Genomic DNA, 27,580 nt, shown 5'->3' on the forward strand with positions numbered 1-27,580 from the left:
ATTTAAAATCAAATCAAATCTAATAATTCTGATTAAATTTAAATTTAATCAATTTGATTTTATCTAAATCCGAACCACACTTATGTCTACGAACAGAGATTCGACACTCAAGTGGACCTTCCCTTGAGAGTTGTGGTTTAATCTTCAATGTGTAAAACAACAGCAATCCCAAGTCTTTCAAAAGCTCTATTCCACAGTATTATTTTGAATCACTGTTAATTATTTTAATAATTATTAATTATTTTATTAATAATTAATTATTATATATTAATTATTAATTATTTTTATAACTATTAAAATAAAAATATTCAATAAAAATAATTATTAAATTATTTATTAAATATAAAATTAATGATATAATTTTATTTATTTTATTTAAAATTTTCTTTAAATTAAGAGTAATTTTTTATAAATCACTTCATCATTCTCTAAATATTAATATAAATATTATATTACTAAATAATATAAATAAAAAAATAATAATATTTTAACTTAATCAAAATAAAAGTTATTTTCAAAAAAGGCAAAATTATAAATTGCCTCTTTCAAATTTTTTAAATATCAATTCAGGTTTTAATTATATCTAAATATTTTGTAAATTAATTTATATAATTAAACTAAAATATAATAAAATTTAATGAAAGTAAAAATATAAGAAAATCTTAATTTATTGAATAATTGTTCTAATAATACGCTACTAATCAATTGCATTTTTTTTTAATTTCAAAAAAAAAATCAATTGCATTTTATTTTTCTACAAATTGCTTTGAAATTGAATTATGGAAAGACAAAGCACCGTAAAATTAGGAGAAATTCATGTATTAGGTTTTTCTGTTAGATTTGCAACTCGTATTGTTGAGTGTATTGTCCGGAATTAGTTAATTTCCATGCCGTACAACTACAAGATTATACGTTATCCTCTACACTAAATTTCAACGGATTCGCAACTTGCCCACGCGCTTTAACTCATTCACAACTATCACACAAGGGGTCTTTAAGATAAGGTCCCACGTCACTCTGGCCCCACCCTAATCCACAGAGCTTTCCCTCGCGCTCTCCACGGACACCTGGGCCTATCTACAAAAGAAGAGAAGTATTTTCTCTCGATCGAAGCGCTGCATAGAATATTTGATCTTTTGAATTTTGGGTATAACTACAAGCGCCGCGTTGCCTTCTCTCTCTCTCTCTCTCTTTCTCTCTCTCTCTAAAACTGTCAAAGAATTTCCTGAGCAACAAACAAAACTCAGCCTATCGGAAAGTGCAGTGCCGAAGGTTAAATAGATTGAGAAATTCCTCTCCAATCAACCGGCGTGGTAGATAGAGGTTTTTGTGTTTATCCACTTGCCTCGTTTTAGCAGTAACAAATTGAAAGTTTTACAAGCGGATTAAGTTTTAAAGATTTTTCAAAAAATTTTATTTGGTTATATTTTGGGTTTTATTCCTTTTTTTTTCCCTTCGAGAAAGGAAATTAGAATGATGAGTAGTCAGCAGCAAGATCAACAATCAAGGATTTTCGACGAGCTATCAGCTCTGGTTCTCAATCTGCTTCGTTCGCCGCCGTCGCCGATCCCTTTCTCTGACCAATCCCCGGAGATTCCATCAGAGTATTCTAGGAGGAGGTCATCGGCGCCGCCACAGATCTCGCCGGCGGGGTTCGCGTCGTTGATGCTGGGAATTTCTCTGGCTTTGATGCTTTGTGGATCGCTGACCTTCTTTATTGGGTTCATATTGATGCCTTGGGTTCTTGGATTGGTTATGTTTTTTTATGTGGCTGGAATTGTTTCTACCATCTCCATGTTGGGCCGTTCCCTTTTTGGCTACGCCTTGGCCCCTCCGTCTCATCGAAAGGAGATTCCTGGTAAGTAACTTATGGTTTATTGAATTCCATTACGTCTTTTTTTCTCCTCCCCAATTTTTTTGGTCGCTTCTTGAGTTCATTTCCTTTCTTCTTGGAGGAATATATGTTGTGATTACCTCTTGTTTGTGTTATAAGTGTTTTGGCTTGTTTTTTCCCCTCAACTTTCTAGTCTCAGAATTTCACATCTTTCGTTTCATTTGCTCTGTATCTTTTTTGTATGCATTTTTTTTTTTTTTTGAAATCTCTTAAGTAATTTTGTGCAGAGTATTATTATCTCCACGCATAGTATCATTATTTTTTTAGATGTCTTACTCTTTTTCACTTTTTTTTAGCTCAAATAAGAATTAAGATAGAAAATTAGCATTGATCTGATGATGCATTACAGAATTTCTGTAGCCGCAATCTGCAACTTCTTAATTCACTGGGGGTTCTGTTTTTAGATATAGAAATCAATGGTGAATAGGCCTGCGACATAGTTCCCAATCTTTGTCTTCTGCTAGATGTGTTTTCATGTGCCATAAGATTGGAGGTACTGGACCTTCATGGCTAGATTAATTAGATTTGCAGGATTGTTGAACTATACCTGTAAACATGTTTTGCTTGTGAGTATGGGGTGGGGGTGGGGATGTCCATACTGCACCTAATTGATCCTGCCCACTATCCTTCATTTACGGCAAGACTGCATTTTAACTCACCTGTCAACATTCCTTGTCCTGCTCTAGATGCCATCAACCATAATGTGTTTATGCTACTCAAGGTCAAGTGGTCAACATTGCAATGCTAGTCGACAGCTGAACAAACTGTTTGATTTGGTTGGGATTTGTGTTATCTAGGTACTTTTGTTTGCATATTCCCTTTTTTTTTTTTTTTTTTTTTTTTGTCAAGACATATTTTCCTTCTTAATTGTTTGATTTTGTAGTATTTTGGAAGTACAATTTGTTTGCTAAATAATCTTTGGCTTACATATGCTATGAACGGCTTCCCTTCAATCCTATTATTTCTCTTGCATGAGATGATGATTGATTAATTCATTTTTTTTTTTCTGTTTGTACTTATGAGTTTGAGTTTCTAATTTTCAAGTTTGCTTAAATGTGCTTCATAAATTTATTACTGTGAACTTTCTGTATTTATAGTTTTTAAGTAGTTTCAAAGCCTCTAGTTGGTGGGTTGTTCATTTGTTGTTACGTCTTCTGTATCAACACATGATGGAATAAAGTAGCTTGGCTTTGAATCTTATAATTTTAACGTCACAACCTGTAAATGGAAGATATAATTTTGTTTGTAATTGCTGGTTATGATGTGAAGTTTTTGGGTTGACATGTCTTCACGACATGTCATTGTCTCTAATATTATGCTTTGCCTTTACTGTCTTGACGTATGGAATTAAGGATGTGTTGTGGCTTCTTTATACTCCAATACTGTGGGTTATGTTGGATTTATCTTCAACCTGTAGGATTTAGTTAAGAAAAGCTTGGATGGTGTAACACTGGTCTTGCCTGTACTCATCGTACTGGATCTGTGTTGCTTCAGTACAATATTAGTGCTTTGTTCAGATAAAACCAGGCAAATAGAGTATTTCGTGAAACCAGTTTAACATAATTTGGAAGTTTTTTAGGTGCAATAATCCTTTTTGTTTTCTTGTTGTGATGGAGAGAACTTGAGAAATGATGCTCATCTATGAGGAATACATGACTTGTTTCTTATTGTGCCATTTTCAATATTTTTGTTTACACGGGCCTGTGTGTTGATAATTAAGCATACACTACTTGTATTGAAAAGTTTGTTAATTCTTTTGTTTCCCTACTGTTGCAGCATGGAAACTTTTGTGAAGCTAAGATGTTGTTCAAAGAGTTACAGGACTATGCAGCACTGCATTCTAGTGAGTGGTGGTGCTGCTAGAGCCATACGGGGAGTGAAAATTACCGAGCTTTTTCAAGTATTCAAGAGCTGGAATTGAGGATAACTGTTTTTCGTGATTACTGAAAATTTGTGGATATGGCTTCTTTATCAAGTAAAAAGAGTGAATTGTTGAAGGTTTTAAGAACTAATAAAACTCAACTAAGCCTTTATCCCAAAAATTTGGGGTCGGCTTTTAAGAACTAATATTGTAATGAATTCCCTCTTGTGAGAAGAAATGTAGGATTATCTCCAATTTCTCTCTAATATTCAATTTCTATTTGATCTTTGTCTGCATGCAATCAACCATCAGTGATCAGGCATTATAGTATTGCGTTTTCTGGTGGCTGTATTTGAATGTTACCACTTAATAAGAACAAGATGATTGAAAATTTTGAAAAGGTCATTTTCTATCAAGTATGTGCTAAAATAAATTCAGAATGGGGCAACTCAAGAGTATCTGCTTCTCCGAATGAACTAAAGAAAGAAGATAGATCTTCAGAGGTGAGGACATGCAGGTAGGGTTGACCTTGGCTTAATCATGAGTGGGTGATATTTTAAATTTAAATAACAGGATTGACTTTGCATTTGATTCAATAATTTAGTTTTTTTTTTTTTTAATAACATCTTAGTTCAAATAAAGTAATACAAAATCTGATATCATATTATTAGATTATTAGATTATGCAATAATTTTGGAAGTCAGTTGTCACGACCTAAAATTATGAACCGTGACTGGCGCATAATTTAAGTATTCTTAAATCATGCAAGCCTTATCAGAGTATCTTAAATGAATATATTGTCACTTACTAATCCCAAAAATAGACAAAATTCAAATAGACAAACTGCTGAATAAACATCATCAATATCCCATAAGTAAACTGCGGAGTCTCTATAGATTTCAAATAAAAACTTAAACTGTTCAATAAACTATATTAATTATTAGCCCGAGAAAACATGAATTCGGGCATACCATGAGAACAAATCAAAGTTGTCCCTCTCCAGAAAATGGACTGAATATTTGGCTCAGCTGCAGAATTCTACTGATCTGAAACAGATAACAGACAGAAAAAATGTGGTTTGAGCTAGATACTCAGTGAATGATAATTATAGCACACAACGGAATAGGAACAGACAGACGCTTGATTAATTTCACAATAAATTTCTATTCAATAAAATCATGCTCATGCTGTCAAAATCATTAATAAAATAATTTCATAAAACATATATATAAAATAAATTCATTCAATAAAATTTTTATGGTACAGTGCACCAGGGTGATGATACCCCACATCACCAAAGGTCAGATGGTAAGCGCGCTACCAGATATCAGATACTTTCCTCCTCCTTCACAAATATCAATGCATATGATACTAATGCAAGCCATAAACTGCAATGATGCATGACTCGATAATGCAACCTAATACCGTGATAGTCCACACGGCGGGGCCAGATAACAGAAACAGATACTGGGCACCGGTACCGATTCAAAACAAAAATCAATTTGTACAAATCAATCAAAATCAATAAAAAATTTCAGATAGCAAATAATAACTTATAGTACAATTCCAATAGCGTATTTCAATAGTTTCAGAGAGTCAATAAAATCAAATCAATCTCAAATCATTTCAATAAAATCAAATCAATCTTAAATCAATTCAGTAACACATCGGTAAATTTTATAGTCAAATATCAATCAATATAAATACATTAAAGGCCTGTTTTCAGAATCCTAATGGGTCTAATGCAGAGATAGTTGGCAAAATCAATTATTTAATCAAAATCGAGATAAAATTCAATAATAAAATAAAACTCTAGAAAATCACATATAAAATCATTGTTAAAATATTGATTTAAAATTTCATTTAATAACAAACTTAATGCTAAGAAATTTTTAAAGGGACAAAAACGGTGTCATGTACTATAATTACCACTCACCTGAAACCTCCAAGACAATAGTTATTTTCAATGGAAGAGAGACAATTTCAACTGACTGATTGAATATTTGAATCTCCTACATACCCAAAATATAAGAGAAAAATATCAAATAATAATAAAATATAATAACTCTTGTTTATATATATATATATATATATATATATATATATATATATATATATATATATATATATATATGTAAAGCTACCATTCCTCCCACGTGCACACCGAAAATCCGCAAAACCATTCCTCCCACGTGGGAGGAATGGTTTATATATATATATATATAACGTGGGAGGAATGGTAGCTTTATATATATATATATATATATATATATATATATATATATATATATATATATATATATATATTATTATCCAATAATAATTATGATGAACACAATTTAATACCAATAATAAAAAATAATTTTATGGAGTAGTTGTAACAGATTAAGAAAATAAAATAAAATTAGATTCACCCATTATTGAATAAGGAATGAGAATTCTTACCTTGAAAACAGAATCGAAAGTGATGATTAGAGAAGTAAAAATTTAGGGTTTCTTTGTTGAGAGTATTTGATAGAAAAAGGAGGTGACAAATAGGTTTTGAAAGCAAAGTTTAGCAGAAGAGATGATTAGGGTATATATATATTTCAAGAGTTCTATTAGGTGTAGGATGGGATAAGAGTTATTATTGAACTGGGTTGTTCAGATTACAGATATATATTTAATTTCAAAAATAATATTTATATATATCTAGAAATAAATAAGCAGACCATCCAATAAAATATATATATTTTTTATAAATATGTTCAATTATTATTAGTTAATTAAAATAAAATAATAATAAATAATAAATGTATATGGATTTCCACATACTTCCCCCCTTAAAAAAAAATTCGGTCCCCGAATTTGAATAGACAAAATTCTAACCTGAAGAATCAAATAAGTGAGGATATTTGGCTCGCATTTCAGATTTTGCCTCTCATGTGGCCTCACTACTTGAGTGATTATGCCACAAGACTTTGACCAAAGCCACTTCCTTAGACCGGAGTTTCCTAATTTGTCTATCTAAAATCTTTACTGGTTGCTCCTCATATGACATATCATCCCTAAATTGCATGGTTTGAGGTTGTAAAACATGATATGGATCTGGTACATACTTCCTAAGCATAGAAATATGGAAAACTGGATGTACATGTGCAAAACCAGGTGGAAGAGCTAAACGGTAAGCAACTGCTCCAATTCTCTCCAAAATTTCAAATGGACCAACAAAACGAGGGCTAAGCTTCCCTTTCTTCCCAAACCTCATGATTCCTTTCATAGGGGAAACTCTCAGAAATACATGATCACCAATCATAAATTCTATATCTTTACGCTTAGGGTCAGCATAACTTCTTTGTCGACTTTGAGCAGTCAAAAGTCGATTACGAATTAGTCGAACCTTCTCTGAAGTTAATTGTATCAACTCTAGTCTAGTAAGCCTTCTTTCTCCAACTTCATCCCAACAAACCGGTGACCTGCACTTTTGACCATATAATGCCTCATATGGAGCCATCTCTATACTTGCCTGATAACTGTTATTATAAGCAAACTCCACTAAAGGCAAATGATGATCCCAACAGCCACCAAAATCCATAACGCATGCACGAAGCATGTCCTCTAATGTCTGTATGGTCCTTTCTGACTGTCCGTCCGTCTGCGGGTGAAAAGCAGTACTAAAGTCTACTCGTGTTCCTAAAGCTTCTTGGAATTTCTTCCAAAATCGAGAAGTAAACTGAGTACCACGATCAGAGACAATAGAAACTGAAACTCCATGAAGACTAACAATCTTGTTTATATATAACTGTGCGAGTTTAGCAAAGTCATATGTAGTCTTCACAAGAAGGAAATGAGCAGATTTTGTCAATCTGTCCACTATCACCCAGATTGCATTGTAATCACCTCGTGTACTAGGTAAACCCACAACAAAGTCCATGGCAATATGCTCCCACTTCCACTCAGGGATAGGCAACGGCTGAAGTAACCCAGATGGTCTCTGATGTTCTGCCTTAACCTGCTAACAAGTCAAACATTTAGCAACAAAGTCTGCAACATCCCTCTTCATGCCACCCCACCAATAATGCTCCCTTAAATCACGGTACATCTTAGTTAAACCTGGGTGTACTATGTAAGCAGAATGGTGTGCCTCCTCCATGATTTCTCTTCTCAACTCATCAATATTGGGGACACAAAGTCTAGTGCCATAACGAAAAACTCCATCATCATTCAACATGAATCCTTGAGCTTGGCCTTGATGAATATTATCTATAATCTCACACAGCTGAGAATCCCTCTTTTGAGCAGCCTTAATTAGATCAATCAAGATAGGCCTAACTCAAAAATGTGCTAAGAATGATCCAGCTATGATTTCAAACTCTACTCCCTGATCTAGCAACTCATGTAATTCACTAATCAAAGGCCTCATCTTGGTAGATATATGGGCTAAACTACTAGAAGACTTCCTGCTTAGAGCATCAGCCACCACATTAACTTTTTCAGGGTGATATTGTATGGTGAAATCATAATCCTTCAGCAATTCTATCCATCTTCTTTGCCTAAGATTAAGATCACGTTGGTCAAAGATGTATTTGAGACTTTTGTGGTCAGTGAAGATTTCACAAGTCTCACCATACAGATAGTGCCTCCAGATTTTCAAAGCAAAAATTACTGCAGCCATTTCCAAATCATGAGTTGGATAATTCTGCTCGTGTCTTTTCGACTGACGAGAAGCATATGCAATAACCCGTCCATGTTGCATCAAAACACATCCTAAACCAATCCTAGAAGCATCACAATATACTACATAACTCCCTGATCCGGATGGAAGGGCTAACACTGGTGCTGTAGTTAAACGAGTCTTAAGCTCCTGAAAACTTTTTTCACAAGCCTCAGACCACTGAAATTTCACATTCTTCTGTGTCAACTTAGTTAAAGGTGCTGCAATACGAGAGAAGTCTTGAACAAACCGTCTATAATACCCTGCTAAACCCAAGAAACTACGAATCTCTGACACAGTTGTGGGTCTAGGCCAATGAAGCACTGCCTCAACTTTCTTCTTATCAACGCACAACCCATCCTTAGATACTGTATGGCCTAGGAAAGCCATACTATCTAACCAAAACTCACATTTTGAGAACTTGGCATATAGCTTGTGTTCTCGTAAGGTCTGAAGGACAATTGTCAAATGCTGCTCATGCTCCTCCTTACTCTTTGAGTATACTAGAATGTTATCGATGAACACTATAACAAATTGATCTAAGAAAGGCTTGAAAACTCTATTCATGAGATCCATAAAAGCGACCGGAGCATTGGTAAGATCAAAAGACATTACAAAAAAATTCATAGTGTCCATACCTAGTCCTAAAGGCCGTCTTGAGTATGTCTTCTTTCTTGACCCTCAATTGATGATACCCAGATCGAAGATCAATCTTGGAAAATATTTTGCACCTTGAAGTTGGTCAAACAGGTCATCTATGCATGGAAGAGGATACTTATTACGCACAGTTACCTTATTCAATTGCCTATAATCAATGCACATTCTCAAATACCCATCCTTCTTCCGTACAAATAACACAGGAGCACCCCATGGAGAAACACTAGGGCGAATAAACCCCTTATCTAGTAGGTCCTGTAGTTGCTCCTTTAACTCCTTAAGTTATGCGGGTGCCATACGATAAGGTGGCATAGATATGGGCTCAGTTCCAGGAACTAAGTCTATACCAAACTCTACCTCTTGCTTCGGGGGTAAACCTGATAAATCTTCTGGAAACACATCAGGAAACTCCTTAACCACTGCAACATTCTCCAAACCTGCACCTTCTACCTGAACATCTCTAACATAAGTTAGATACCCTTTACATCTCTTTCGTAATAATCATCTAGCACTCCGGAGATAAGATTACTAGAGGCTATATTGCGATCTCCCTGAAATTGAAATTCTGCCTCCCCAAGAATTTTAAAGAGTACAACTTTATTATGACCATCCAATGAAATGTGATAAGTGGCTAACCAATCCATGCCTAAAATCTCATCAAACTCAAATATATCTAAAGAAATAAGATCTGTAGCTAATTCCCTATCTCCAATGTGAACTATACATCCCCTATACACCATATCAGTGTCTATTGCGTTCCTCATAGGTGTTGATACAGATAAAGGATACTCTAACAAAGTAGGTGGTGTACTAAATATCATGGAAAAGTATGGAGAAACAAAGGAATAGTTGTGCCCCAGTCTTAGCCATAGGCGTCTATTCAGATGTCTGATTAATAGTTTGAGGTGGTATCTCCCTTATTAGATCAAGGTTTGCATCATTAAGACTCTTGGCCCTAGTTCTCCTCTTACGTCTAACAGACCCAGGTGCCTATTCATTTTAATAAACAAGCATTAAATTTGAAAATGTGAGCCAAATTAAGACAGGTGAGAAGGTACGAAGGACGCAGACATCTAAAGCAATGACAAATTGAAAAGACGTTAAGGATCCTATGCTCCGCAAGTTTACTAGACCTCAACCAAGCTCTGATACCAACTTTGTCACGACTCAAAATTATGAGCCGTGACCGGCGCATAATTTAAGTATTCTTAAATCATGCAAGCCTTATCAGAGTATCTTAAATGAATATATTGTCACTTACTAATCCCAAAAATAGACAAAATCCAAATAGACAAACTGCTGAATAAACATCATCAATATCCCATAAGTAAACTGCGGAGTCTCTACAGATTTCAAATAAAAACTTAAACTGTTCAATAAACTATATTAATTATTAGCCCGAGAAAACATGAATTCGGACATACCATGAGAACAAATCAAAGTTGTCCCTCTCCAGAAAATGGACTGAATATTTGGCTCATTTGCGAATTCTCTTGATCCAAAACAGATAATGCATGAGAAAACGTGGTTTGAGCTAGATGCTCAGTGAATGATAATTATAGCACACAACGGAATAGGAACAGGCAGACGCTTGATTAATTTCACAACAATTTTTCTATTCAATAAAATTATGCTCATGCTGTCAAAATCATTAACAAAATAATTTCATAAAACATATATATAAAATAAATTCATTCAATAAAATTTTTATGGTACAGTGCACCAGGGTGATGATACCCCACATCACCAAAGGTCAGATGGTAAGCGCGCTACCAGATATCAGATACCTTCCTCCTCCTTCACAGATATCAATGCATATGATACTAATGCAAGCCATAAACTGCAATGATGCATGACTCGATAATGCAACCTAATACCGTGATAGTCCACACGGCGGGGCCAGATAACAGAAACAGATACTGGGCACAGGTACCGATTCAAAACAAAAATCAATTTGTACAAATCAATCAAAATCAATAAAAATTTCAGATAGCAAATAATAACTGATAGTACAATTCCAATAGCGTATTTCAATAGTTTCAGAGAGTCAATAAAATCAAATCAATCTCAAATCATTTCAATAAAATCAAATCAATCTCAAATCAATTCAGTAACACATCGGTAAATTTTATAGTCAAATATCAATCAATATAAATACATTAAAGGCCTGTTCCCGGAATCCTAATGGGTCTAATGCAGAGATAGTTGGCAAAATCAATTATTTAATCAAAATCGAGATAAAATTCAATAATAAAATAAAACTCTAGAAAATCACATATAAAATCATTGTTAAAATATTGATTTAAAATTTCATTTAATAACAAACTTAATGCTAAGAAATTTTTAAAGGGACAAAAACGGTGCCATGTACTATAATTACCACTCACCTGGAACCTCCAAGACAATAGTTATTTTCAATGGAAGAGAGACAATTTCAACTGACTGATTGAATATTTGAATCTCCTACATACCCAAAATATAAGAGAAAAATATCAAATAATAATAAAATATAATAACTCTTGTTTATATATATATATATATATATATATATATATATATATATATATATATATATATATATATATATTATTATCCAATAATAATTATGATGAACACAATTTAATACCAATGATCAAAAATAATTTTATGGAGTAGTTGTAACAGATTAAGAAAATAAAATAAAATTAGATTCACCCATTATTGAATAAGGAATGAGAATTCTTACCTTGAAAACAGAATCGAAAGTGATGATTAGAGAAGTAAAAATTTAGGATTTCTTTGTTGAGAGTATTTGATAGAAAAAGGAGGTGACAAATAGGTTTTGAGAGCAAAGTTTAGCAGAAGAAATGATTAGGGTATATATATATTTCAAGAGTTCTATTAGGTGTAGGATGGGATAAGAGTTATTATTGAATTGGGTTGTTCAGATTACAGATATATATTTAATTTCAAAAATAATATTTATATATATCTAGAAATAAATAAACAGATCATCCAATAAAATATATATATTTTTTATAAATATGTTCAATTATTATTAGTTAATTAAAATAAAATAATAATAAATAATAAATATATATGAATTTCCACATCAATGTTCCATTCTTATTCAATTAATTATTCTATATTTCATTCAAATATAGGCATCAATTTAATTTATAATTAATATATTATTTAAAATCATAATAAATTTTATCACAAAGTTGAAGGTTATTCCAATTACTTCCCTTGCTAAGTACAATTATATTTTTTAATCTAGTTGAATATTTGAGGGTGACATCCACTTTGGGGAAGAGCATTATTTTAAGAATGAAATGCCTTCTAAGGAAGAAAACAGATGCCGCGTGGCACTGTAAACTTGTTACGCACTGCAAACAAGCAAATGCTGGTCCAATATCTTAATGCCACCAAATCACAGGTGTCTATATGAAAATTTAGCAATTCCAACCTACCCAGAGCCATAAACTCTGTGAGCTGGATTTTACTCTTTTTTTCCAGTGTTTCACCGGCCATTGAACACAACATCAGAATTAGATCTAATCTGATTTGGTTGATTTCTCTATCTTACCAAGTAGCATTTTGCCAATTTGGAGTGCAGGATTGAAAGTAACCAAATAATGATAAAGAAAACATTATTGCCATCAAAGCACAAGCAATAATTGATAAAACCATCCTCCATATACAGAGCTATATGCTTCTGAAAGATCATTCCTTCAGAATTTTACTCTCTTACAGAAGATGGCAGAGTTCTAAGACCATTTATACACCAGCAACTAATACAATTAAGAAAAGGGCAGTACTAAATACAAGAGAATACATCAGACAGATCAACAAATTAAACAAGCTTTGAAAAGTGAATGAGCTACAATTTAACATGGCTATCCAGTGTAAATATGAACACCAATGGCAATAAGGAAGATGGTAATAAGAGCAAAGAAGATGATGGTATGAACCAGTATAGAAATCCCACTTGTCTGCATATTCCCAAACTCAACAATTCTCCCCTTTCCAGGCAACTGGAATAGTAATCCAGGACTTAACAGCACAAACAGTACAACTGCTATCACCACAGGCCCCCAGTCTGCCATTTTTTGATTTGATTCACAAACTATAGCTACACCTCTGCCACTCTTATAATGTTGGGAAGGAAGGAAAGGAAGAGGTCAGTGATCTGATCTAGGTTTGCTGAGGAAGCAAGGAATATATGAAAAGAAAGGAACGATCTGTAAACAAAAAGAAAATCCACCTCAAGAAAGAATTATACTCGCAAACGTCACATTCGGTATGTTCTCGATAGATACACTAGAAGTGGCACGTGGCAGCTTTATTCGTTTGCTGTCTTGTTCGGACTTGGGAATTTATAGTGTTTTCTGCTAATTATGACACTTTTTTATAAGCATATGCAATATGTTCATCTTCACAAGCAATAAACTTTCCTTTGTTTCTTTGATTGCAAGACAAATAGCCAATAGAAGTTGGACTTACATGGGGTAGTTGGATGTGACTTTCGTTTCCTTTTCTTGTATGCTTCAGTACTACTCTAGACTGTCACACCGATTCCTATACTGTTGCATGTGGAAACGTTTAACTCATCAAAATTGGCTCAAGAACTTGCAACAAGTGCATTTCTTTTACCTTACTGCACTTTTAACATAGAATTGTAATTATTGAATTCTTCCCGACAGTCGTTGATTTCCACCCGAGGATATGGCTTCCATCCCTTGTTGGAAAAGGCAGCCTTCAAACATCCAAAGCTTCTCTCATATCACCTCTCTTTTCAATCCATCCTGAAGCAACAACGGCCCAAAATATTTGGGTTGGTGGCCTTTCCTTTCTCCATCAATTCTTCAAATAATGTTTCTGCTTTTCCATATATTCCTTTTCTAGAATGCCCAACAACATCACAAAAGTTGCCAGATGGTTCCCACTCTCAGTAATTTCGATTTGCATAAAACAAATCCATATAAACGAAAGAGAGAATTTTAAATAATATTTGGTTGGAAATGATTTAATTAAATGACGCTCTAAAAATGATAAAGGCCTACATCTTGAAACGATTAATCACAGAGCAAAATTCGAGGTTTATATGATGCTAATGTCATTCTCTTGTGGCAAGTGAATTCATCCCATATGATCTTAAAATATCTACAAGGAAATCGATCTTCGACCTTAGGATTCAAATTCATCATCTCCCCCAAGTAAAGTGCTACTTGATGCAGCTAGGCGAAGTCAATGGTGATATTATGTATGACCAATTGTCTCCGAACAGCACTGCCACCTTCCCAAGTTCATACAGACTTGGTGATAGAGACGTAGTCCCAAGCAAAAACCAGCTTCAAAATGCTCATTTATGCTGGAAATTTTAAAATGCAAGAATTTGACTTAAATTGCTTAATTTATTGAAAAAAAAAAAATAGCACGATTCTATAAGAATTTAATTCATTTAATTTAATGGTGATAAGAAAAAGCAATTTTATCTTATTATAAATAGGAATGGTAGTATTAACAATTACATATATTTATTCACTTTTCAATTATTTCAAATATTAAAATTTTAATCTTTTTAATAATTATTTAAAATGTGAATTACATCACGAAATTAAGCAAACTGAACTCTATTAACATTATTGAATAGATCAACTTCAATTATCTGATTTATTTTAAATAGTACAGATATCATATGTATTAGATTTGTCTATTAAAAGGAAAAGATTATGCTGTGATCTGGTGCTATAAAGCTTTGAGAGCAGTGCTGTGCATGCTTGCTCGTTTATGCTAAAATGCTTCCAGCTTACCTTTTGGTCAGCAATTAAAAAGAAGCACCTCAATTGAATCTGATTCCATTGCCTCCTAGCTTTTAAAATAAAAAAAAAAAAACATTTACAGATTTGCTTCAACAACTATTGCATACTCCCAATCCACATTGCACTCATCATGTTCATGTTCTCCAGGGAAAAGCAAACTCATTAGACTGATCTCATTAAAAAAAAAAAAAATCAGTACAATCATATGCTGTCCCATAATGCAGAGGAGAGGAGATTGAGAAAATTTGATCCCTCAGCAGCTCTGCCTGTTGTTCTGATTCATGATATTAGCAAGAATAGCAGTATTCATTAAGGAAATTGATTACAAAAAAAAAAAAAAAAAAACACAGAAATTAAAAGAAAACAGCAGCTCTGCCTAGTATTCTGATTCATGATATTAGTATGAATATAGCAGCATTCATTAAGGAAATTGATTTAAAAAAACCCAGAAATTAAAAGAAAACATCTTGTAATTATTCACTACCCTCGCTAGCAAGCAACTTGGGCCAGCACCAACGTTACTAACCAAGGTACAAGTGAACCTTAACAGCCAGGAAGAAGACACAAACAAGAGCGAAATAAAGCAGAGAATGGATCATAATAGAAGCACCACTGGTCTGGAAATTCCCAAACTCGACGCACCGGTGGCGCCCTGGAACCTGAAACAGCAACCCAGGAGTTAAGAGCACGAACAGCACCACTGCCACGAACACTGGGCCCCAATCCGACATTTTCCTCCAATTGGGTCTTTGTCTTCGCTATGGTTTTATGCTAGAGAAAGAGAGAAAAGGAAAGAGAGATAGATAGTGGGTGGATTGTAGACGGGCTTTTATATGGAGAGAAAAAGGAGAAAATGAGAGAATGGTGGCGTGGGGCGGAGGTTGGAAGCTGAAGTCACTGTGGATTCTGTCCCCGCCGTCCTTACTTCCCTTATGTGATTCATGATTTCATTGTACTTTTGTGTGCACGTGACAGCTTTGCCCGGCGATAACTTGTTATTATGAAACTGTGAGCAAGAGATTATAGAAATGGTCGATGGGTTGGGCTGTGAATGGGCCTCAAAGGAGCATCTGCTGACTGCTATTCATTATTCCAATAGCTATGCTAATCCAAAGCAAGTGGCAAGTTAATGCTTTGAATTCTAATCGAAATATATTCTACCATTACCGTTAGGTGTTTATGCTAATTATCTTGATTTAGGACTACTTTATGTACCAATTCATGCTTGTTTCATGGGAGCTTAATCCCATCAATAATCTTCAATTGCGAAGAGCAAACTCTTCATCCAATTGTGAATTGAGAGAGTATTGTCATCCCTAATAAAGAAATGATGTACCACATCTCCAATAATCCGAACGAATCGAAACAAAATCCACAGGTATCTGAATGCTTGAATAAAGTTTAGACTTGATTTTATCTGAATAATTGTAACACACTATTTGGATAACCGAGCCTTGAATCACAGCTTGAGTAATTTGAATTCGAGCAAGTCGTATGAGAAAATTCATCCTGTTATAGACATTTTCATTTAAAAATATGAAATTCTGCTATCATAGTATTTGGATCTACTGAAATTTTGATATAATGGACTAAAAATCATAGATAAATACTTTTCAGTGACTCTAAATAATCATATAATAGGTAAAAGACATTTTCATTATGAAGTATCACATGAATCTCATTCTTTTTTCGAAAGATTTTTTACCTTTGTAATTACTAACTTAAGCAAAGTAACTACTGCAGATCCACATCCTCTTTCGTAGTTCTTGATTGTCAACGAATGATTCAATTCAAGACTCATGGCAATAACAAGAAAAAGAACAAAAAATTTTACTCATTTTCTCTTCCATTACCTTAATTTCTCAATTATGTTTGAGAAAAATGAAATATATTTCTTAATTTGCTTATTTTCTTCTCCCTCCCCATTTTATATTCCATGAATTATGGGAACTTTTTGTACTCTTTCATTTTTTTAGTAATATTATGTAGTATCAGAGCCGCTCCGCGTACAACCTTGAATGATGGTAGGTCAAAGGACGCTGAGTCCCATAAGAGGGTGAATTGTAACATCCTAGGCAAATCTCACATCGGCAAAACACTGAAGAGATGCTGAATTTATAAGTTAGAACAATATCACTAATGGGTACATATTATTAATTTTACATAAAAAATACACACATATATACATATATATGTTTGGAATCAGAGACTAAAATCATATAGGTTCAGTTTTGATTTAAAATGAGTTAAAATTAAATTAGTCAAAATTGACTTTAAATATTATTTGATTCGATTTCAAATTAAAATTATTTTTTTTAAACATAAAATTTTAAAAAATAAATAATTAAATTAATAAAAATCAAACTGACCTTGGGACATTGATTTCAACTACTCGAAATCTTAAACTTGAATCATCAAACCAGGTTTACATATATGGGGGATCTATATTTATGACTGAGGTTGTCCAGTCACTCATGTTTGTCAATCACACAAGACATTGCCAATTTGGACTTAACATTCCCACTTGAGTTTTTAACAAGTAACTACGCAGGTAGCGCCAATCAAGAGCCGGGAGACGATGAAACTTCGTTTTGAAATTGTACCTCAATGGCTTGTTTCAAAGTACTCCCACGTGAACTTCATTTTTCATTATATTAATTTTAATTTCCTCACCATCCCACTTCTCTCCTTCTTCCGTATTCTACAAGTATTAGGCTGGCATCGTAGGAACCCCCAAAACCAAATAAAAATTAGCACGTGCTTTTTTTCGTGTCTTAAAATATTTCAACCTCATCTTCAAAAAAAAATCCCACTAGATTATACATGGTTTTTACCATCGTCAACTCTACAGTAAATTCTTGTGCATATGCAAGTTTTACCGCTGTGATATTCACGAAAATAATTCTATTTAAATTTGATTTTAATTAATATTATTAAACTTAAATCCTTTCAAATTAATTTAAAATTTTTTCTTAACTATTTAAATTCATCACAGACCCAATTGCTATTACTTATAAAATTTAAATTCGTTTAATTTTATAAATTTTAATTAATATTTTATATAAAAAATTATTTTAATTAATAATTTATATTTTAAAAATTTAATAATTTAATAAAATATTTAAATTTTATTTTATATAAAGTAAAATATATAAAAATTTATAAATATTATTATAAAAATATATATATTTTATATTTAATTAAATATTTATATAAATATATTTTAATAATAAATACTCAACATTTAAAATACGAACTCAATTTAAATTAATCATAAATATTATTTTTTAAATTCAAATCCATCAGCTCACATGATATTTAAATTCGTCTTATTGAAATTCGATCGTTCATATACAAAAAAAAAAATGTGATCTATTTTCATCCTAGATTAACTCCTCACCTTCCGCCGCTAAAGTCGTTAAAAGACTATGAAATCATAATAGTACCCTGGAAATCTTCTGCTTGCTGAACCAGGAGAAAATTGATTGAAAATTTTCAACAATTTTTTGCTAATAGTTTTTCCTCTCTATATTGGTTGGTCGCAATTTACACTAGCCGTTGGATGCTGTTACGTTCCCAAATCTAACGGTGCAGGCTTCGAAGTCAAGAAGACAAACATTGTTTAACCGGTGACCTGTAGCACTACCGACACAGGGCTACTTTAGTAATTTAACGAGTACGAGAATGTGATCACAGGCCAATAGTTTGCGGCCACCTCATAACATTAAAAGTATTTCTACTGTTACTTGCATGCAGCAGATATTAACCCTTGATATTTCTTAATTTCTGGTTCCTCTGACCCACGTCGTCTTCGCTCCTCTGTCGGGTTTTGAAGACGTCTAAATCCTACGGCGTCGTAGGCAACACGAATGATATATGTTCTCTCTCTTTATCTGAATCCTGAATCGTTTCTTCAGTTTAGGCTTTAACGGGTTCAAGTCTGATCCCACACAGAATTACTCTACTATCTCTCGTCTTGGAATCATGCTTCGCTCCGGCCTTGACCTCTACAGTTTCCACCGGTAGCGGCTTCACTTATCATAACGATGAGCTCCTCCAGTTCGTGTATGAGCTCCTGGTGGAGTCGAGTGAAGTGAAGTGATTTCTCTGCAATCCTTGAATCGAATATGTCGCAATCAGGTAAGTTTTAACCGTTGCTTCGGTCAATTTTTTATTTAGAATTTTTGTTCAGATCTTAAAGGAGTGAATCTATTAGTGGTTTTTAGTCTCTGTATTTGATGATTTAGTTTTTATACTATATAGCTGCTTTGTTGTGCGCTTTCAGGGTATGATATTAATGTTCTGTTTCAAGAAGCTCAAAGGCGATGGCTGAAACCTGCAGAAGTGCTCTATATATTGCAAAACCATGACAAGTACCAGCTCACTCAGGAGCCACCACAAAAGCCAACCGGTAATCTTTGATTCTTTTTATATCTAATTGAGACGATTCATTTTGATGGTTTTCTATGTTAGCGGAATCAGCTATTTTTATTGCTCACTGGGTTTATGCGACAGGTGGATCTTTGTTTCTTTTCAACAAAAGGGTCCTTCGTTTCTTTCGCAAAGATGGTCATAATTGGCGTAAAAAGAAGGATGGAAGAACTGTTGGGGAAGCACATGAACGACTTAAGGTTTGTTATTGATGCCTATGCAGTTATTTCATATTCGCCTTTCTCTAACGAGAAGCCTATACATATGTCTTCTCGTTCCCTGTTGCCATATTTATTTCTATTTTGTAGATTGCTTTAGGTAAATCACTTCTTTATCCACCATTATTGTAGTTTGTTTTGCAGAGATGCCGTATTTGCTAATTTTTATATATAGTTTGATTGTTTAAAAGTAGCAACGACTTGTCTTTTGGCATACTCATTAGATTAAAGTCAATTTATTTGTAGGAAGTATATTGAGTAATACTTGAGATCTTTTTGCAAGCTGTGCTATGCTCAATTTCCTGTACCTGTTCAGATTTCTCAAGATATTAGTATTTGGGAGATCTCATTCTCAATTGATATGTTTATTTTTATATCCAAGCATTTTATCCACGACCGCATGTATAATGTTCCTGTTCCCTGTTTTGCAGCCATCTGCATCATTGGTGCTTGGTGATGCAAAGTGTAACAAATAGTTTTAGGGGAGAGAGAGAGAGAGAATCCAAAGATACTATGTGTTGCATGTTTGGAGGGCAAATTCTCTGACTCGAAACTATTGGAGAAATGAACTTATTTGTGTCAAAATGTTGTCCTATGAGGTTTATTGGCTTTATATGTGAAAAGTATTCTGTTTCATGCATTTAGTGTGTTTCTTGGGGTTGATGGAATTTAATGTATTGACATTTTATTTGCTTGAGTAGGTCGGAAATGTTGAGGCTTTAAATTGTTATTATGCACATGGAGAGCAAAACTCAAATTTTCAGAGACGTAGCTTCTGGATGCTGGACCCGTGAGTATACCTATATTCATTGGTGCTCTTGATTTTCAACACCTTATAAGTTTGCTCATGTGCTATGATTTTATAGAATTTCTTATTCAGTTAATGAAATTCTGAGAGAGGTGGAAATATAGGTGTTATGCAGATAAAGGGGGAAAATGGGGGGAAAAAGGCTGACTTAAATTATCCACCTAGTCACACTCCATTATAGTGAATCTTTGTGACAACAAGATAAATTGATGATAATGCCATGGGCTGTTTTTGCTCACATTTTGCTTATCTTGGCAGGGCATATGAGCATATTGTTCTTGTTCATTATAGAGAGATTGGTGAGGTACGTTTCTAGAACCAGAAAGTGAAATTGCAAGAATTCATGGTACTTTTTTGACCTTTGTATTTTCAACAACAATGGTGATAGCCTATGGAGCCAGGACATGTTGATTTTACTGCAATATCTATTGAACTCTGATCTAATTTTGTCACACAATCACACAAAAAAAAAATCCTGAAATTTCACCACCCATGCACAAAGTTTCAGGATTTGAATCTGCTGCCACCTTCAGATGAATTTCCCTATCACCTAATACTAGGGCCAGCCACGGTTCTGGCTCCTGGACCTGCAGTTCTGGTTCAAGGGCCAGGGAACCGGAACCAGACCAAAGGGTCCCCCTCTCATTCCAGTTTCTGTCCCTATTTTGATTCCGGTTTTGATCAAATTTAATGGTCAAAATTTTTTCCTTTTTTTTTAAGGGAAAAAAAAGTTTGGCCCAATATGGTTTCAGTCCGGTTAAAGTCCATTTTCAGTCAATCTGGGTTTGACTGGTTTTGGTTCTGAGTTGAACCAGTCTGGTTCTGAGCCGAGGCGTGGCTATCTCTACCTAATACTGCACAGATTGAGTTTCAAATTAATATGCGTGCATGGTTACATTTATACCTACAGGGAAAGTCCACTACCGGACCTGCTGCACAGCTATCACCAGCATTCTCTTCCTCCTTCAGCCCAAGTCCAACATCTTATACTACTCAAAATCAAGATTCTACCTCTGCAATTAGTGATTTATATGACCCATATCGGAATTCTTCCAGTCCAAGTTCTATAGAAGTCAGTTCAGAGATAGTCACCAAGGACAATGGATTAGACACTACAACAGAGTTTACTAGTTCTACAAAGGTTGAGGTTAGTCAATATTTGAGAAGGCTGGAGGAGCAGTTGAGTCTGAATGAGGACAACATCAAAGAAATTGATCCATTATGCAATGAGGAAGGAGTCACAAATGATCCAGAACTTTTCGAATTTGAAAAGGAGATCTCCAAGAAGGATAACTCGGCAAATGTGCCACATAGACTAGAATATGTTGTGAATAATCAATGTTATGATGGACATGATGGGATGCAGCTGCAGACCAACAATCTTGTTCACCTTCAGAATGCAGGTTTGTTGTTATATCATGTGTATAAATTGAACTAGTTTAATGGGTTTTTAACCTGTTATGCTAATTTTTTAACTGCATGTTATGTTTGTTTATTCTTAGTTTTGGTTGATTTATATCATATAAATTTCTCATATCTTGTTTAAATTGAAAAGGGAAACAATTTCAAATAAGCATCATAGGTCTATCGTTCAATTTTTTATATTGGAAACATCATTTAGTTATTTAGAAATTCCAAGAATCCATTGATTATAGATGGAGAGGTTGTTTGTCTTCAAGAAAATTACTGCTGAACTTGGAGTAGAATTGAGTCATGAACCATTTATGTTGTCTTCAAACATTAGGAATCTATTTCTTTTAACATGACTTCTGGAGGATAGTTGGGAACTAATTGTACAGTGTTTTATTCTACCTTGGCGACCCTGAAACTTTCAAATCTTGGCCAGAAACATTAGATATTTTTTCTCCTAAAATTTTGACTTTTGAATAGTTCAGTGGTTATTTCTAGCTAGTACAAGGTCATGTTTGCAAGTGTAACAGACATATCACAGATCTACCTCTATAGCTTGAGCTCATTTATATTTCTCTGTTAGTTATTTTATTTGCTTATATGTAAATAAAATAAAATAAAATAAAATGGGGAAGGATGGAAGAAAGAGTTACTAATGACTCTGTTTTCTGTAGGTGATGGTGGCGAATACCATCAACCATATGTACGCAAGTATGCAGATGGGAGTAAAGAATCTGTGTCTTGGAATGAAGTGTTGGAGTCCTGTGAAGCTTCATCCGGTTTGGAGTACGAGGTGAAATATTTAGAGACCTCACAGTTGTGATGCTTATTTGATGGTTGTGATATTCCTTGCGGCATACTGTCCTTTCATAAATTCTTATCTTCAAAATCAAGTGTCTGTTCAGTGTGTCTGTAAATGCACACACTTGGTGGACACTATGTAAATTATGTTGACCCTTGCAAATTAATTGAGAATTCTGAGAGCCAATTTCAGCAATTCTTTTATGATGGTGATTATTAATACTTGCAACAGGAAAAGCCCCAGCCTTATTTGAGGGAACCAGCTGAAGAGCATGAGTATTCTGGTTGGCTAAATTTCGATGAAATTAATGTCAGAAATTGTATGTCTTCTGCTCTTTTTGATAATTGACATTATAACTTTCAGCATCTTGTGACTTCTTAATAAGCTTTGACAATCCCTTCATATTGCCAGCTTCTGTGTTGCTGCCTCAAGAAGTTGAAAATTTTGAAATTCCTGCTTACTCTTCTGTCATGGGAACTCATGAAACCAATCCTGACTACTATTCAATGCTATATGACCAAGGCCAGCTTGGAGTGCCAATTGAAGCAGATTCAAGTTTGACTATTGCACGACAGCAGAAATTTACTATCCGGGAAATATCCCCAGAATGGGGTTTTACCTCTGAGGCTACAAAGGTATGCTTCATCCAATTCCATATGTTCCATGCATATTACAGAATTTTACTCTTCATTCAATGAGAAAATGGTAATATTCCAACAATGGATCTATTTTGTGGTTTGAAGACTACTCATTGGGTAAGCACTTATTGAAACAGGCTTCTTGCATGGTGTGGCTCTATAATTTTCTAATTGATAACATGATCCCCTCTGCTGCTTTTCCAGCTCCTTGATACTTTTCTATTCCATTTATAGTTATTTTGGATTCAATGAAGTTAAAGTTATGAGTACCTTAGAAATGGCAGAATATGATATACCGGGGTAATCTTGAATAGTTGAATAGAGCATTTTATTTGTTACTACTCTTGGCTAAAAAAATTTACATTTAAGGCAGGACCTGCACCAACATATATTAAAATTGAAGTGCTATCAATCTCAAATGATGATAACTACTAATGATGCCATGGAGGAAGATTCAAATTCTATTTAGGAATTATGTTGATTTAATCTTTTATTGTATAATTAGGATATTATTTAGGAAATATTAGTAGCTTTCTACTATTTAGGAAATACTATTTATATATACCATTTAATTTAAATTTTAAATTAAGTTGATTAATAGATTATTTTTATTATTTTTAAAATTATATTAAGTTAAGTTTTTAATTCGCGACGTGGCAATTTTTGAAGAAGTTAAGTGGCTTATTTTTATAAGTCATCCTCTAAAATGCCATCTGATAATTTTTTAAGAAGTGAAATAACTTATTTTTGTAAGATATTTTTCATGATTTAGCTTATATATATATATATATATATATATATATATATATATATATAGAGAGAGAGAGAGAGAGAGAGAGAGAGAGAGAGAGAGAGAGAGAGAGAGAATCTTTCTATATTGCATCACTGGCTGTCTGTCTGTCTGTCTGTCTGTCTCTCCTTCTCTAGGCTTAGTAACCTAAGTCCTTACTGAACTGCACCCTATTCCATAATTGGTGCAGCCAGAGTCAAGTCCACCACATGATGACTAGATATGTTTGAGAATTCAACTTGCAAAGACAATATTGGCTTCATACGCAACCCAGCATAGCGTTATCTGCTGAGGATAGTCTTTCTTTAATTTAACTGTGTTTGCTCCTGCTGAATAAGTTGCCTAGTAAAATTCCTGTAAATAAACCTGCTTGGTGCAGTGGCCTTTGGATTTTATCCTTAGATACCAGTACATAACACTTACCTTCGGAATTTTCTTAAAGAAATATTCTGATGCATCTTTTGTTGCGGTGAGTTTCCCTTTAGAAGGAAATTGCAAATTTTGAAGCCTAGATTCTTGATGCAGGTGATTGTTGTTGGATCTTTTCTGTGTGACCCATCAGAATCTGCATGGACATGCATGTTTGGTGATACTGAGGTTCCCATTGAAATCATTCAAGAAGGTGTTCTCCGCTGTGAAGCTCCTCCCCATCTTCCAGGAAAGGTCACTTTCTGCATTACTTCTGGCAATCGCGAGTCGTGCAGTGAGATCAGAGAATTTGAGTATCGAGCTAAGAGTAGTTTTCCTCATTGCAACTCATCCCAAATGGAAGTTGCTGAGAGTCCAGAAGAGTTGTTGTTACTTGTCAGATTTGTGCAGATGCTTCTGTCTGATTCCTCTTTGCAGAAAGAAGACAGCATAGAAACTGGAATTCAGCTGCTGAGAAAATTAAAAACTGATGATGATTCATGGGGAAGTATTATTGGGGCTCTCTTAGTTGGTAATGGAACTTCAACTGGCACTGTTGATTGGCTTCTTCAACAACTTCTAAAAGACAAATTGCAGCAGTGGCTTTCTTCCAAGTCTCAGGAAAGACAAGATCAACCTAACTGCAACTTGTCCAAGAAAGAGCAGGGGATCATACACATGGTTGCTGGGTTGGGCTATGAGTGGGCCTTGAGCGCAATTCTCAGTCATAGAGTCAGCATAGATTTCCGTGACATTAATGGATGGACTGCTCTTCATTGGGCTGCTCGTTTTGGAAGGTAAACTAAATCTAGCGTGTTTCCATAAATTTTCATTTTCTTATTTCTGGTTGTAGTGCATTAATACTGCAATAGAAGAAGAGGATTACAACTCAGGGCAGGTGAAAGCATCTATGCTCCTAATCCTTAGTTTTGGTGCTGATCAAATGATTATGCATAGCTAGTTTTTATGTGTTTGTACATATATAAGCAAGAGAGTATAAACCAAAGAAATTCTCCTTTTTTTCAATATAATGAATAAATTAAATGGTTATGATCAGTGGCTAAATTATTACTTTAAATAAGAGAAATACCCAGATCTGTAATAACCAGAGTTTATCTTTGTGATTGCTCTGGGACAAAATAGTTTTTCCCTCTTTACAGTTTTCTACTTTAGGGGGTTTTTAAAGAAGTGTCTTATTCAAAGAGGACGAGAGAATGGAGGGTGTAAATTCATTAGTTATCTTTTTTTTTTTTTTCTTTTTGGTGTATTTTCTGGTTTCTTTGAGAAGAAGATATCTTATCCTCTAATCTTTCTTTCTCACCTTGACTCTGAATTAGTTAAATCTCACACAAGATTTTTAGTAGATGCAACAGGTTTTTTGAGCAGTATACATTGTTGTGTCACAGGGAAAAAATGGTTGCAGCCCTCATAGCTTCTGGTGCATCAGCTGGGGCTGTCACAGATCCCACTTCACGGGATCCAATTGGCAAAACTCCAGCATCAATTGCTGCCAGCAGTGGTCATAAGGGGCTTGCAGGTTATCTTTCGGAGGTGGCACTAACAAGCCATCTTTCATCCCTTACACTAGAAGAGAGTGAGCTTTCTAAAGGATCTGCTGAGGCTGAAGCCGAGAGAACTGTAGATGCCATCTCAAAGGGGAATTTTGCTGCCAATGAAGACCAGGCTTCACTTAAAGATACCTTGGCTGCAGTTCGAAATGCAGCTCAAGCTGCTGCACGAATACAATCTGCTTTCAGAGCACATTCTTTCAGAAAGCGACAAGAGAGAGAAGCTCTTACCTCTACTAATAGTATAGATGAGTATGGTGTCATTTCTGGTGATATTCAAGGGCTTTCAGCTATGTCAAAACTGGCCTTTCGCAATGCACGTGATTACAATTTAGCTGCTTTGTCTATTCAGAAGAAATATAGAGGGTGGAAAGGTCGCAAGGATTTTCTAGCATTTCGACAGAAAGTTGTTAAGATACAGGTAATTCTTCTTCTTCTTCTTTGTTTTTTTTCTTTTTTTTGGTCCCTTGTAACTGTCTGTTTTCTATTTAATTGTAAAAATATCAAGATGTGAAAAAATTGGGATTTGCTTCATGCTTCACTATTTATGCATGGAGACATAGCACATATTCACATATCAATCTTGCACAATCAATGAGCCATTGAATTAATAGCAAATTATTTTGAAGGGATAGAGTATGCTGGATTAAATGCTTATCTTTTTGGGCAGGCTCACGTGAGAGGTTATCAAGTTAGGAAGCACTACAAGGTAATCTGTTGGGCTGTTGGAATTCTAGATAAGGTTGTGCTGAGGTGGAGACGCAAAGGAGCTGGTTTGCGGGGTTTCCGTAATGACGTAGAACCCATTGATGAAAGTGAAGATGAAGATATTCTCAAGGTATTCCGCAAACAAAAAGTTGATGGAGCTATTGATGAGTCTGTCTCACGCGTGCTGTCAATGGTTGATTCTCCAGAGGCACGCCAGCAATATCAGCGGATGCTTGAACGTTACCGCCAAGCCAAAGTAAGTAGAACACAACTTTTTATTTTATTGACATGGAATTTGAGAAATGTACTGTGATCCAACTGGTTAACGTCTTATCTAAGCCTCTTATCTCTAAGCTGATGTTGACTGTAGTTTATGGAACTAACAAGAGCCATGTCATTAAATTGCTTCTTACACTTTTTATCTGCTAAAGACCAAGTAGCTCAAACTAGTTATGTCAAATATCATAGGAGAGAATCTGGCTTCATAACGGATTATTGAAAATGATATTATTCATCTTCTCTAGATGCTGTGGATCAATTTTGAATGGTCAATCTCCGTAATGAGTTGTTCAATTATTTTCACAGGCTGAACTAGGTGAGACGAGTGAAGCAGCAGCAACCTCTCTTGATGACATGGAAAATGATGATATGTACCATTTCCAGTAGGAGCAGCTTCTAGCAAGCTAACTTAAAATTTATCTCCTTGACCAATCTTAAGTTGCCTGATACTGGGTTTCTGGATTCAATTTGTGTATAATGGCCTGCATTCAAAGTAGTTGTAAGTGATTAGGAATGATTTGCACATATTCCCATATCAATGTTGTAGTTACTGCTTGTAATTATGTAAATAGTTTCTTCTGAGGTTGGTTAAGTTTCTTTCATCTTTCTTA

The 27,580-nt window shown here is 34.4% G+C and overlaps 3 protein-coding genes and 1 long non-coding RNA gene across 4 annotated transcripts; 2 read left to right on the top strand and 2 right to left on the bottom strand.

The window, feature by feature from the left end:
• Window positions 1-1,088: 1,088 nt before the first annotated feature.
• Window positions 1,089-4,021, top strand: LOC110638158 (uncharacterized). The gene is made up of 2 exons (XM_021788610.2): window positions 1,089-1,858; window positions 3,671-4,021. Exons 1-2 carry the CDS (start codon window positions 1,474-1,476, stop codon window positions 3,685-3,687), a joined length of 402 nt encoding a protein of 133 aa, XP_021644302.2. The 5' UTR covers window positions 1,089-1,473; the 3' UTR covers window positions 3,688-4,021.
• Window positions 4,022-4,539: 518 nt separating this feature from the next.
• Window positions 4,540-5,820, bottom strand: LOC131181637 (uncharacterized). The gene is made up of 2 exons (XR_009150141.1): window positions 5,692-5,820; window positions 4,540-4,801 (listed from the first exon to the last, which is right to left on the bottom strand). It is a non-coding gene; the product is annotated as an uncharacterized LOC131181637 (long non-coding RNA).
• Window positions 5,821-12,863: 7,043 nt separating this feature from the next.
• Window positions 12,864-15,871, bottom strand: LOC110638161 (uncharacterized). The gene is made up of 2 exons (XM_021788614.2): window positions 15,436-15,871; window positions 12,864-13,213 (listed from the first exon to the last, which is right to left on the bottom strand). Exons 1-2 carry the CDS (start codon window positions 15,638-15,640, stop codon window positions 12,984-12,986), a joined length of 435 nt encoding a protein of 144 aa, XP_021644306.1. The 5' UTR covers window positions 15,641-15,871; the 3' UTR covers window positions 12,864-12,983.
• A 2,831-nt stretch (window positions 15,872-18,702) lies between these two features.
• LOC110638132 (calmodulin-binding transcription activator 4) lies at window positions 18,703-27,580 on the top strand. Its single transcript, XM_021788576.2, has 13 exons — window positions 18,703-19,049; window positions 19,195-19,320; window positions 19,425-19,540; window positions 20,260-20,348; window positions 20,625-20,670; window positions 21,277-21,769; window positions 22,451-22,569; window positions 22,810-22,897; window positions 22,990-23,213; window positions 24,532-25,211; window positions 25,821-26,403; window positions 26,653-26,946; window positions 27,276-27,580. Exons 1-13 carry the CDS (start codon window positions 19,037-19,039, stop codon window positions 27,354-27,356), a joined length of 2,952 nt encoding a protein of 983 aa, XP_021644268.2. The 5' UTR covers window positions 18,703-19,036; the 3' UTR covers window positions 27,357-27,580.

The sequence above is a fragment of the Hevea brasiliensis genome, chromosome 7 (assembly GCF_030052815.1).
Source record: "Hevea brasiliensis isolate MT/VB/25A 57/8 chromosome 7, ASM3005281v1, whole genome shotgun sequence".
Taxonomy (NCBI): domain Eukaryota; kingdom Viridiplantae; phylum Streptophyta; class Magnoliopsida; order Malpighiales; family Euphorbiaceae; genus Hevea; species Hevea brasiliensis.